The sequence below is a fragment of the Orcinus orca genome, chromosome 1 (assembly GCF_937001465.1).
Source record: "Orcinus orca chromosome 1, mOrcOrc1.1, whole genome shotgun sequence".
NCBI classification, from domain to species: domain Eukaryota; kingdom Metazoa; phylum Chordata; class Mammalia; order Artiodactyla; family Delphinidae; genus Orcinus; species Orcinus orca.
This window is the reverse complement of record NC_064559.1, coordinates 197,531,249-197,544,606: the sequence shown is the minus strand read 5'-3', so window position 1 is coordinate 197,544,606 and position 13,358 is coordinate 197,531,249. Positions and strand designations below refer to the sequence as shown.

Below are 13,358 nucleotides of genomic sequence, written 5' to 3'. Positions count from 1 at the left end.
GCACGTAGGCAGCGGTGACTGCACGGACTCACCTGGAAGAGGTCCTCGGGAGGGGGAAGGGCGGCCACAGAAAACCAGAGGGAGGGGACCCTTTGGCCCGTGCAGCAGGGCGCTGCTCGCACGGGGCTCCAGGGCTCCAGGGCCAGTCACAGGTCAAGATTGCTGCCATCTCACCAGCCTCGCCGCGGCCTCATGATTTTGGCCTCGAGGCTCCTGCTCGCTCTTGGTCTATGTTTGTGCTCATCAAGCAGCCTTTGAATTGTTTCTGCAGGATCTTGGCACTGAACAGTGTCCGGTACCACCCTGGGTGGAAGAATTCTCCAGCTACTGGCAAGGCCGACCCCCCCTGGGCACTGTCCTCCCTGTGTGATTTTTGCCTCATTCCGTGACCAAGAGACTTCTGGGTGCACAAATGCTATCCAGTTCCTGAGCCCACGAGGCCCAGACTCTGGACTCTGTTAACCCAACTGAGAATCTTTCTGAAAGATCCGCTAGGACCAGAGTGCTGTCCCGATGTAAGTGTCCCCTCCCCCCATTGGAAGACTTCCGTGGCCTCCTTAATTCCATTCCGCAGTGGTTCAGCTGGGGCCGGGGGCCGGGGGCCGTGGGGCTTCCTGGCTGGGTCTCGGTGACCCGTGAGATTGGATGAGTCTGTAAGGGCGGAAGTGTCTTCAGGCCACATAGGGGATAATTAGAGAACACAGTTTATTATTTACATTTTCCTCCAGGCTATAGCCTTGCTTACTCTGGGTGAGTGACAAGTTATGGTGCCAAAGATTGAGATACCATAAGAGGGAAAGTGGCAGCTCCCGTGTCCCCTCTTGTTAACTGCTTATGGTTGTCTAGGAGAAAACAGGGTTGAAACCCCCAGGTTTAAAGTTACCTGTTTGCCAGATGCACAGAAAGTGCATGTTGGCCTTGAGATACAACCAAAATTTGTCATAAAATGCTCTGCTCCCATATGATTTTGACTGGACTGCTGGACAGGGTGGGCCCTCAGACCACAGTGATGCAGCGATTTAGAACTTTCTGGGTTGAACAGGATCAAGAACAATCTTGCTGATTCATGGATTCTGGCTTGGCAGAAGGAAAAATTCTCCACCTTGGAGAAGCTTGTCTGAATTTCCCTATGGTAGAGGGATTTAGATATCTCAAGATGCTCAGTTTTTGTTCAATTTATTCACCAATCCAAACATCCAAGAATCCATCCATCATTTACTGAACCTGTGCTGTGTTGGAGTCTTTATTTCTGGGCATTGAATCAGACATGGACCTTGTCCTCGAAAACCTTTCAGCCCAGCAGTGAAAGCGGATATGTTAACTATGACCCAAGAGAACACAGGCCATAAAAGGAGGTACTGATAGGAGGGCTGTGAGTTCAGAAGGGAAATCAAGGAAGGCTCCGGGGAGGAAGTGACATTTAGACAAGGCATGAAAGGGAAGATAGGAGGTGGAAATAGGAAGCTAAGATATTTGGGCCTGAAGGACCAGCATAAGCAAACCCCTCCAGTGGGAGAGTAGGATGTCCCACGTGTTTGGGACAGTTTATTAAGGGTATACAATTCGTTTGGAGAAGGACTGGGAACTCCTTTCTTCAAACACTTGTCGCATGCCTTTTGCTACTGGAAGACTAATGCTGTGCATACTGAATGAATTCCAAAGATGAGAAATACCTGGTTCCTCCTGACCTCTTCTTACAGTGTCACGAGTCAGCCTGTATGTGCATTTTGACCTTGGAACACATCACAGGTAACAGCCCTCCAGGAAGAGTGCTATGTACCGTCTCTCCAGCCAATTTTACCTCATTGCCTCTGTGGGACAACAGATCAGGGCACTGAAGGTTAATGATTTCCAAACACTTGTCCATTTAAGATAAATGGCACTCAGAGTAGTGGGCCAAGGGGCTATTCAAATAAATTAGTATAGTATTTATCATGTGTATAATCGCAATTATCATGTATCTGTGGATTCAATTAAGCAGATATTTATTTAGCACCCACCATGTGATGGATTCAGTAGGGGAGACAAAAATGCAAAGTGACCTAGCACAGATGGAGCATCTATGATGCTCCAGGCACTTTGAATAAGTTATCTCATTTAAACCTTAAAACCACCCAGTGAGGCTGATGGTCCCATCCCAGTTTTACACATGAGGAAATAAATAATGGGTCCAAGATCACAGAATTGAACCCAGGGCAGTCTGCCTTCCCCATATAGGAACCCAAAATAAGAGCCCAAATAGCTGGGGTAAGTATCCCTAAGAAAAGTATAAACACATTGCTTGGCTGTTCAGAGGAGGGTGAAATCTTCTCCAGGTGGAAAAGCACATGGGAAAGGTGGCATTTGAGATGTGCCTCAAAGCACATGGATGTGAATGTGGTGATAAGGAGCCTGTGAGAGGGAGGCTTCCGGGTTGAAGGAAGCTATTGCACAGAGGTGTGAAGACAGGTGGGCATGTTCCGGTAGTGGCGAGGAGCATAGAGAAATATATATGGCAGGAAAAGCAGATGATACCAAGCTTGAATGCCAGGGCTTGGTGGACAATGGGGAGCCACTGATGGTTCAGGGGCAGAAGAGTGATATGACGGAAACCAATCTCTGGGAAAATGAAGCTGGCATTGTGGACAGGATGGAGGCTGGATGGAGAACGGAGGGCTGAAGAACCTTAGGTCCTGAGAGCCCGATCTTAGCTCTATTATGACACTTACCCGTGTAGAGTAATTGGTGTTGTCTGTCTATAGGTAGGCCACGTCAGATTTAGCTCTGTCTCCAGGTTTCAGCAAGGGGCCAGGAGCATGGTTTGTATGAAAGCGTACTGAGGGAAAGAATGGAATTTAATACAGTATTCAGTTCTCCAGCAGTGACGCTGCGAAGAACCCTAAAGAAGTGGACGAATGTCCATGAAATAATAATTGGACTTAACTCTGGAATTCCAACGTGATTTGATTTCTAATCGCTTACTCAGCAAGTTATTTAATTGAACACTTGGTTCATAGCTTTTGTTAGGGGCCAAGTGGGAACAAAAGCAAAAACCATCCAAATCCTATCATCAAAATTGGAGACGCAAGCTATGGAACATTCAGGTAACAAAGTCCCCTCCCCAGGCTTGATTTAGTCCCCATGCCTCATTCAGCCATTCATTCATTCACTCATTCATTCATTTGATAAATTAATAAACAGAAAGCATTTAGAACAGTGCCTGGTGAATGCCAAATGCTTAATAAATGTTAGGTATTTTTTGTTATTATGACTATCATTCATTCATTTATGGGATGCTTATAATGTGCTAGGCATTATTTTGTGTACATCCACACATGCTAATTTATTAAAACCTCGCTACAATCAACCTACCAGGGAAATGTCATTGTTCTATTTTACAAGTGCAGACACTGAGGCTGTCTGTGGCCATATATCAGTGCTTTTTGGATTTCAGTGTGCACACGAGTCACCTGGGGGTCTTGTTAACTCGGCGGTCTGGGGTCAGGTCCAAGATTCTGCATTTCTAATAAGCTCCCTGAGCAGCGAGGTCTAGAACAGATGCACCACTGCTAACTGGCAGAGCAGAGGGCTCTACCTGGAAGCTCCGACATCAAGTTCAGGGTTCTCCTTTCCTTTTTTCAGCCTTTTCCACCAAGTCTGCACTGGAAATCAAGCGTATGAACTGTAGACACACACAAACAGGATTTAGACGGAATCATTCTTGCATTCACCAAATATTTGTTGATTCTTCAAAAAACAGACTGCACCGAGGCTTGTTCTTAAGTTCCAATTTTCACCCTGTCAGATGGTTAAGCAACTGTAACATCACAAGGTACTCCTTCCATCGCTGCCTTGAATCCATAACGCCTAGAGCACCACCTCTCTCCATCTCCCCCAGGTCAGTTCCTTCTTCCTGTGTTTCTCGTGTATGCAGTCGTACCATCATTCTAAGATGTCCGTAAGGACTTATTGATTATTTCTCAGCATATGATTACTGAAAGTGCGAAGCGACCGGTTTCACTAGCCCAGAAACATACTTTGCCCCCATGATGAAGGGAAATTCAGGCTTAAGCCAAATTTGTTTCCACCTATTAGCCTGAACAAAATGGACAACAGAGGGCGCCTCAGGACCACGCTTCCCAACAAACACTGTGCTCTCTTCCCCACCCACACACACTGTGCTTTACGACCTGGTCTCCCGGTGATTATTCGCCAAGGATTTGAGTCAAGTCACAGCAACAAAGCACGCACATCTGCCCCCTCATGTTTTGTTTGTTTGTGTTTGTTTTGCTAGCACAGAACTTCTTCACCTTTTAAAATGTATGATGATCATCGATTTGATGGCTTCAGGCTCCTTCCTGCCCTCAAAGTCCTGAAAGTTGCACACGTTCCATGAAATGGACAAAGGGAGGGGATGTTTATTACCTGGCCGCTGAGAGCGTTGCCTGTGCGATGCTTTTTTACATGCTTTATCTCATTGAATAGTCTCATCCCAATCCTGGAAGATTTTATCAGCATATTATAGATAGAGGAGATATATCTATATTTAGGAGTAGAATCTGCTGAAGTTCATTGCTTCCCAGATAGGCTGCATTTCCATTTGATGGGAATCCTTTGGTGCTTTAAATTGGCTCCAGAGTTGGCCCTAGGGTGTTGGATGTTGAAACCTTTCCTCTTCCCCTCCCTGTATCAGGAGCCTGACCTGGCCTGGGCATCCTCACAGCTGACCTTCCCTGGGCACCCTAGGCTGTCCAAGATGACAACCAGAGGGCTAGAGTGTCAGTGACTGATACCCACTCATGAAGAAATGAAGGCACACTGGCATGGGAGTGAGGACACCCCTTCAGGTAGAACTTTCCCTCTCTGAGCCCCGGATGCCCATCTGTCGAGGGAGGGCTTCGAAAAAGGTGATTTGAGAGCTTCTTTTCACTTTGAGCCAGTCTTCTAATGGGAGGGATTTGAAGCCTGATGACATGGTGGGGACAATATTTTTAGGTTGGCATTTTGCGTGCTTCTCACATTATGCCATATGGCCAGAAACATTCCTTCTAGAGATTGCCATTATTATCTTGGATAAGATGGTGGAATGTTAGAAAAAGAGAATCACAGAAACTCACTGTAATGGGAAATTAAAAGGGCAGAATGTCAGAACTGTGCACAGGGGCCACCCATGTCAGACCCACGCTGTGTCCCAGTACTTACCACATTGTTGGCACATGGTGGGTGCTCAAGAAACGAATGAATGAATGAAACTGTAGACTAATTAAGCCCTACAATGATAGAATCTGAGGATCAGTATTAGAATTATGGGAAAATATCATTCACATATTCAGAAGAGGGAACTGAGATCCCAGGGGGTGGGTTATAGAATCTTCTGGGTGCTAAAGGGCCCCCGGGCATGGCTCTTCCTCATCTGGGAGCTCTCAGGGAGGGATGGGTTTGCAGGAAAGGAATTTTCCAGAGGGAGGGGCTCTGGTGCCAACGTTCCGGAGGTCTGGGGCTCCAGCAGCTGGAGGGCAGGGGGCCGCAGGAAAGAAGCGGAGCACAGCCTTAGCAGGGCGGGGTAGGTCCGGTGCACAGCTTGTTGGGGTAACGGGCGTATTTGCGGTCGTAGGTGCCCAGGTTGTCGCGAAAGCAGAGAGCAGCCCTCTTGTCACACTCGCAGGTCTGTTGCTGGCAGGTGGTTCTGCCGGCTGGATGGGACGAGGTGAGTCAGGGCCTGGGCGCCTCTGTCCTGCCACTCTCAGACATGCAGGGGACTGCTCTGGGGTCCCTGTTCTCAGCCCCATTCTGCTGGAAGCCCATTCTCATGGGGGATGTTCCAGGGATGGGTGAGAGAAAGGGCAGAGTCCCGGAGGGCCTGCTGGGGCCCAGGATGCTGGGAAGGCTGGAAGTTTGTTCTCCTGTCCTTGCCCAAGCCCACTCCACTGCCCTTCGCCCTTTCCCCCATGGGAAGACCATCTGGTTCACTAACTGTCGTCCGCCCCAGCCCAGGGAGAGTGCATTTCCAGGCAACTCCTTCTCCCATGTAATGCGTTACTGCAGTGAGGCAGCCGTCAGCCAGAGAGGAAAGCTGGGAAGCTTACAGCAGCTCAACCCCAGATGGCCTCGGCGTGCCCCAGAGGGACTGAAACTGGGGCCTGCTCGGCCGTGCCCATCTCCCTCAGAGCGGACGAAGCCCATTTTCCTAGCGCCCCAAAGCCTCCTCTTCCCTCCACTGCCTCTGTCTGCCCTGACTGGCTCTGGCTCCTTTTTGTCCCCGCGAAGACATCCCCCAGCTCAGAAATATCCAGCTTCCTCACTGTGCTTTGCAAAGGTCAGCCTCGTTCCCCATCCGGGTTCTGCTCTCACCTGCTCTTTCAGCAGCAGTCAGAGTTGGAAGGGGCTTAACAGCCACGTCAGCTCCTTTGGGGTGTTCTTACCAGAAGCTGGACTAAGCCAGGGGACTGAGTGATTGTCTCCCTTTTGTAGATGAGGAAGTAGAGGCTTTTGAGGGGTTACGTCACTTGCCCAAAGACATACAATGGGTAGGTGACTCCCTGACCCGGTGTCCCTCTTCACCTAACACCTCTCCTCACTCATCCTCTCAGTGCCGTCCCTGACAGGTGGCTTCCTAGCCTTGCATGAACCCTCAGGGATGGGGAGCTTACTACCTGTCAAAGCTGCCTTGCTGGGAACAGGCATCTCTGAGCCAAATCTGCCTCCAGTGGTTCTGGTCCTTGTTCTGCCCCTCCCCCAGGACAGACCTTAGAGATCTGAGCTGAGTCTTCTTTGACCCTCCTAGACCCTCCTGCTGTGCCCCACGCTGGGCCTGCCCTCCTTCCAGGCTGCTCCTGGCTTTGCGGCAGGAAGAAGGTTTGGTTCTCTGATCTGAGCTCCCTCCATGGGGCTGGGCTGCATGGAGCCCTCCGCGCTCTGAGTCGGGGCAGGCTGCTTCCCCAGGCCGGGGACCAGAGGAAAGCTACTTGGTCCAAGTGGGCACTGGGCCTGGCAGAGATGAGCACCGGTGCACTCAGCCTTTGGGAGCAGGGTCTGCTGTCCCAAATCCAAGCTCCAGCTCTCTCTGTCTGGGGCTCTGCCCTCAAGGCTCTGTCCTGGGAACCTTGCCTCTAGCTGCCACCCAGGCCCTGGGGAGGGCTGTGTGGGTACAGCTGCTCTGGGGCTCAGCTCTACCCCCTTTGGCTCCTCTCCCCAGAGGCTGGAGCTGGGAAGGCTCTGGCTGGGGAAAGTGCCTGGGGTCAGGGTGGGAGCTGATGGGTCACATGCTCTCTAGGCTGGGTGCCACAGGAGCATCTGGGTAGATGGACAGGTCTCTCCCCACTTCCGTGATGATGGAAGATCCCACGCCCGCCCCAGCCCAGGTGACCAGGCTCAAGGGTCTCCAACACGAGAGGGTTCCTAGCTGAAGCTCTCCCCCAACCTGGTGTCTGGGGGAGTCTAGGGCTGTTCACTTACCACAGAAGATGCTGTGCCTGCTGACAGAGAAAAGATACGTTTCCAACATGGGTTCACAGCCCAGCTTCTCCAGACTCCCATAGCAGCAGTCATGGGCGTGGCAGCACCTGTAAGGGTCACGGTTGGCTTGGAGGGGCCTGTGAGCCAGGCTGGGCAGAACCAGGGGCTGCCTGGGGGGCTCAGTGCCCAAAGGGGCTCAAAGTGGAGGTCGGCCCCAACTTTCTAGGTGCCCCCAACCCCTCCCTCCTCCCAGGATGCTCCCCCGGCCTCTCCATCCTCCAGCGAGGTGCTCTACCTGCTGGGCCACCTGCTCACCAGTCTGTCTGGTCCACTGGCCCGTGGGAGCCGCCGAAACCACAGTGGCAGCCATAGTCAATGTACTGCAGCGCAGGCTGCCCCTTCATTCTCTCAGTCATCACCCCGAACTGGACCAGGTTCCCGACAGCCAGGGCCACTGCTGGGAGGGAGGGTGGAGGAGGTCAGATCCCTCAGGGCCCCACCCTCTGCAGCCAGCTGCCCCTGATGTGCCCCCAAACCTGAGTCCAGACATCTCTCCGATTGTCTAGGTGACCTCACCTCCCTAAGCACCTCATTCCCAATGCTAAGCAGTAATAATATCCCCATGACATCATCGCACCTTGATCCCCTAGTCCTCACCCGCGTCGTGTCAGCACACGTGACCCCCTACCCCCCACCCCGCTCTCCTTCCACCATCTCCCAGAATACCGCCCACTCATCCTCCTGGGTCCCAACCCTTCCTGATCACCTCCCCAGGTGTCAGCCCCATCCCCGCAGGAACTCTGTCCCTGTCAAGTCCCATCAGATGTCACTGGATAAGCTTCCAAACCACCTGGACTTCCCCAAATTCCTCTAGGTCCTGATGATGCAGCAATGGGGGGCTGCTGACCTGGGCAGGTTAGAGCCAAAAATGGAAACTTAAATGAGGGATGGAGCGGGGGTGGCAGGAGCTCGTGTGCTGTCTGGGGTCCCTGCCAGCCCCTCTCCCCCGCCCCACCAGGCCATCCGGGCTGCTGTCTTCCCCTCTCCCGCCTCTCCACTGACTAGTGATGGCTCCGGAAGAACTGGCCTCCTCAGGATGTCCAATCACACCCTCCTCAGGGCCCAGCTCAGGGGCCTCCAGGGAGTTGGGGATTCCTAGCTGGGGCAAGGGAGGGGTAAAGGCAGGAAGGTTACTTACCCATGAGGCAAAGTAAGGTCAGAAGAGGGGGAAGCTTCATTCTGCTGGGAGGGGAGGGGTGCAGGGAGTAGAGAAGTTGGGCTGCAGGAGAAGGAAGTCAGCAGGGGTGCCTCTGATCTCAAGGCCTCTCCGCATTAGTTAAATACCAGGGTCCTGTCCACTCCCCCTCAATAACCCCTGAATGCCCAGTGACGTAATGATACTTCCTGGTCTGACACTTTGGCCAAGTCTCCAGGGGAGGAGCCAGCCTGGGGCCTGTGGGCTCCGCTTCCAGGCAGTTTGGGGAAGGTGGGGGTCGATCTGTGGGCCTTCTTCTCTCCGCCCTTCCCCTCCCCTCCTCCTTTCCCCAAATCACCATGCTTGGTCCCACCGAGGAGCTATATGTCTTGGCTGTGCTAGGCGCTCTTCATTCTTGGTGTCTTTTTCTCATTCCCATTTCACTGATGCAGCCTAGAGAGGCTGAGAAACTTAAGTTCTCAGCTCCCTTGGCCAGGGAGCACCAAGGGCAAGTCTGTCCTGTTTCCATGACGCTAGCTACTTCAGCATGGCCCCGACTCCCCTTCCTGCCCCTCAACCAGCCCCTGTGTTACCCAGACGGAGAGTGGTGATGGCAACTTGACTCCATAGCAGGGGGCCACTCGTCCAAGAACCTAGAATGCAAAGCCTGGGCGCTCAGCCAGTTGGGCTTAGGGTTCTTTCTTTATTGTTCTTTCCTGGGCAGGCTCCTGCTTGTTTGACAGGTAGCGAAAATACTCCCAGTTAAGAATTCTGTCTCCCCAAACCCTCGAGTAGTGGTGGAGCGTGGCTGCCATAGAAACAGGCTCCATCTGACTCAGCTGGAAAACCCACATTCCGGCATGAACTGGAAACTTCCATCCTTTTGATGTCATCTTAGGGCCTGGGTCGGGGAGACAGTAGCCTCCTGGTCCAACTTGGCCCCCAGAGAGAGCTGCTGTCCCCATCGTCGGGTCAGAACACTGAGACCGGGCTTCAAAGCTTGGCTGGAGGTTCGTGGGATGGAGGAGAGGACCCAGCTCTGTCGTGATCAGAAATGTCGAGGTCCCACAAAATGCAAGACCAATTTATGATAAAAACCCTCCAGAAAGCATGCATAGAGGGAACTTACCTCAACATAATAAAGGCCAGATATGACAAACCCACAGCCAATATCGTTCTCAATGGTGAAAAACTGAAACCATTTCCACTAAGATCAGGAACAAGACAAGGTTGCCCACTCTCACCAGTATTATTTAACATTGTTTTGGAGGTTTTAGCCACAGCAATCAGAGAAGAAAAAGAAATAAAAAGAATCCAAATCAGAAAAGAAGAAGTAAAGCCGTCACTGTTTGCAGATGACATGATACTATACACAGAGAATCCTAAAGATGCTACCAGAAAACTACTAGAGCTAATCAATGAATTTGGTAAAGTAGCAGGATACAAAATTAATGCACAGAAATCTCTGGCATTCCTATACACTAATGATGAAAAATCTGAAAGAGAAAGTAAGGAAACACTCCCATTTACCATTGCAACAGAAAGAATAAAATATCTAGGACTAAACCTACCTAAGGAGACAAAAGACCTGTATGCAGAAAACTATAAGACACTGATAAAAGAAATTAAGGATGATACAAACAGATGGAGAGGTATACCATATTCTTGGATTGGAAGAATCAACATTGTGAAAATGACTATACTACCCAAAGCAGGATAATCTGTCTATTGGTGTAAGTGGGGTGTTAAAGTGTCTCTCTATTATTGTGTTACTGTCGATTTCTCCTTTTATGGCTGTTAGCATTTGCCTTATGTATTGAGGTGCTCCTATGTTGGGTGCATATATATTTATAATTGTTATATCTTCTTCTTGGATTGATCCGTTGATCATTATGTAGTGTCCTTCCTTATCTCTTGTAACAGTCTTTATTTTAAAGTCTATTTTATCTGATATGAGTATTGCTACTCCAGCTTTCTTGTGATTTCCATTTGCATGGAATATCTTTTTCCATCCCCTCACTTTCAGTCTGTATGTGTCCCTAGGTCTGAAGTAGGTCTCCTGTAGACAGCATATATAAGGGTCTTGTTTTTGTATCCATTCAGGCAGTCTGTGTCTCTTGGTTGGCGCATTTAATCCATTTACATTCAACGTGGTTATTGATATGTATATTCCTATTACCATTTTCTTGATCGATTTGGGTTTCTTTTTATGGGTCTTTTTCTTCTCTTGTGTTTCCCACTTAGACAAGTTCCTTTAGCATTTGTTGTAAAGCTGGTTTGGTGGTGCTGAATTCTCGTAGCTTTGTAAAGCTTTTGATTTCTCCATCGAATCTGAATGAGATCCTTGCTGGGTACAGTAATCTTGGTTGTAGGTTTTTCCCTTTCATCACTTTAAATATGTCCTGCCACTCCCTTCTGGCTTGCAGAGTTTCTGCTGAAAGAGCAGCTGTTAACCTTCTGGGGATTCCCTTGTATGTTATTTGTTGTTTTTCCCTTGCTGCTTTTAATATTTTTTCTTTGTATTTAATTTTTTGATAGTTTGATTAATACGTGTCTTGGCATGTTTCTCTTAGGGTTTATCCTGTATGAGACTCTCTGCACTTCCTGGACTTGATTAACTATCTCCTTTCCCATGTTAGGGAAGTTTTTGACTATAATCTCTTCAAATATTTTCTCAGACACTTTCTTTTCTCTTCTTCTGGGAACCCTATAATTTGAATGTTGTGCATTTAATGTTGTCCCAGAGGTCTCTGAGACTGTCCTCAATTCTTTTCATTCTTTTTTCTGCTCCCTGAAAGTTATTTCTACCACTTTCCCTTCCAGCTCAATTATCTGTTTTTCTGCCTCAGTTATTCTGCTATTCATTCCTTCTAGGGTTTTTTTTTTTTTTTTTTTTTTTTTGCGGTACGCGGGCCTCTCACTGTTGTGGCCTCTCCCGTTGTGGAGCACAGGCTCCGGACACGCAGGCTCAGCGGCCATGGCTCACGGGCCCAGCCACTCCGCGGCATGTGGGATCCTCCCGGACCGGGGCACGAACCCGCGTCCCCTGCATCGGCAGGCAGACTCTCAACCACTGCGCCACCAGGGAAGCCCATCTAGAGTATTTTTAATTTCAGTTATTGTGTTGTTCATCACTGTTTGTTTGCTCTTTAGTTCTTCTAGATCCTTGTTGAATGTTTCTTTTATTTTCTCCATTCTATTTCTGAGATTTTGGATAATCTTTACTATCATTACTTGGAATTCTTTTTCAGGTAGGTTGCCTATTTCATGTTCATTTATTTGGTCTTGTAAGTTTTTACCTTGCTCCTTTGTCTGTAACATTTTTTTTTTTTGATGGGTGGAACTGTATTCCTGTCTTACTGGTTGTTTGGCCTGAGGCTTCCAGCACTAGAGTTTGCAGGCAGTTGGATAGAGCTGGGTCTTGGTGCTGAGGTGAGGACGTCTGGGAGGCCTCATTCTGATGAATATTCCCTGGGGTCTGAGGTTCTCTGTTAGTCCAGCGGTTTGGACTTGGAGCTCCCACCACAGGAGCTTGAGCCTGACCTCTGGCCTGGGAACTAAGATCCCACGAGCCGTGTGGCATGGCAAAAAAAAAAAAAAAAAAAAAGAGCAATACAATAACAAAGAATGAAAAACAAAATAAAATTAGAAAGATAAAAAATATAATTGAAACAACTGCAATAAGGTAAAATAAAACCACAACAGAAAAAAAAAAAAAAAAAAAAAGCCTTGACCATGGGGGGTGGAGTTTAGGCGGGGCAGGAACTTAGGCAGGGGTGGGGTTTAGGGTGAGGTGGGACCTAGGCCGGTCGAGGGGTGATGTTCAGGCGTGGGGCAGGGCCTGGGCCCTGCTTAGCACCTGTGCAGAAGGGGAGAGGCCGCACCTCCAAAGGAGGGCCTCCGGAGTGTGGAGTTCCGGAGTTGGGAGCTAAGGCCCTGGGTGACGGGGTGTGGGTGGAGTTTAGACTCAGCGCACTGGAGGGGGTCTCCCAGTGTAGAGGTGGGCCCTGGCGGGGGGGGGGGGGTGTAGGGGCGGGGCTTGGGCTCTGCGCTGGCAAGAGGGAGGCTCCAAGGGCAGAGGATTAGGCCTGGGAGCCCAATAGGCTCCCCAGTGCCAAAGTGCACAGGGAAAGCGCTGGCCACCTTCCCTTCCGTTGCTCCGCCCCCCACCCCCGCACGGTCCACCCCCAGGGTCTCCCCGTCCCCGCTGGACCCCTAGCCATGAGTGGGTCCAAGTGGGTGTAGGAACTCCTCCCCTCCTCCAGCCACCCCTCAGGGGTGCCGATCCTGGAGGTCCAGCCTTTACTTTTGCTCCCCCTTCCCTCCCTCCCACTCCCTCAGGACCCGCGCGGCTGGAGGGGGCCTTGGTGGGCAGAGGATCAGGCCCGGGATCTCAGCAGGCTCCCCGGGGCCCAAGTAGGCAGGGGAAACCTGGCCACGCTCCCGTTTGATCCTCTGCCCTCCCAGTTTCCCGCTTCGGGCCTGAGATCCCTTCCCCTCCCCCGCGCCGCCCCTGAGGGGTGCCAGTCCTCTCCTGCCTCCACTTCTCCTTCTCCCTCCCTCCCCCCCGCGCTCACATCATACCAGGTCGCTGGGGGTTCCTCCTGACCCCTTAGGTGTCCGTGGTCCCCCACCGGTGCCTGGTAGGTACCCTCGCTGTGCAGAGACGCGAATTCCACGTCCTCCTAGTATGCCATCTTGACTCCGCCCTGAGCTCTTCTAGTTCATG

The 13,358-nt window shown here is 50.6% G+C and overlaps 1 protein-coding gene across 10 annotated transcripts in view; it reads right to left on the bottom strand.

The window, feature by feature from the left end:
* LOC101285862 (group IIE secretory phospholipase A2) overlaps window positions 1-13,358 on the bottom strand; it is a 19,413-nt gene extending 6,055 nt beyond the window's left edge. Inside the window, exons 1-5 of one of the 10 annotated variants that reach the window (XM_033433141.2) lie at window positions 13,214-13,358; window positions 8,633-8,713; window positions 7,750-7,891; window positions 7,435-7,541; window positions 2,709-2,815 (exon numbers count right to left, since the gene is read on the bottom strand). In XM_033433141.2, coding sequence (XP_033289032.1) covers window positions 2,736-2,815; window positions 7,435-7,541; window positions 7,750-7,891; window positions 8,633-8,672 — 369 coding nt within the window. In that variant the 5' untranslated portion in view covers window positions 8,673-8,713; window positions 13,214-13,358 and the 3' untranslated portion in view covers window positions 2,709-2,735. Of the gene's footprint in view, window positions 1-2,708; window positions 2,816-5,242; window positions 5,673-7,434; window positions 7,542-7,749; window positions 7,892-8,200; window positions 8,337-8,632; window positions 8,714-13,206 lie in introns of those variants that run through there. The other 9 variants (XM_033433138.2, XM_033433139.2, XM_049706593.1 and 6 more) reach the window with 9 other exon arrangements.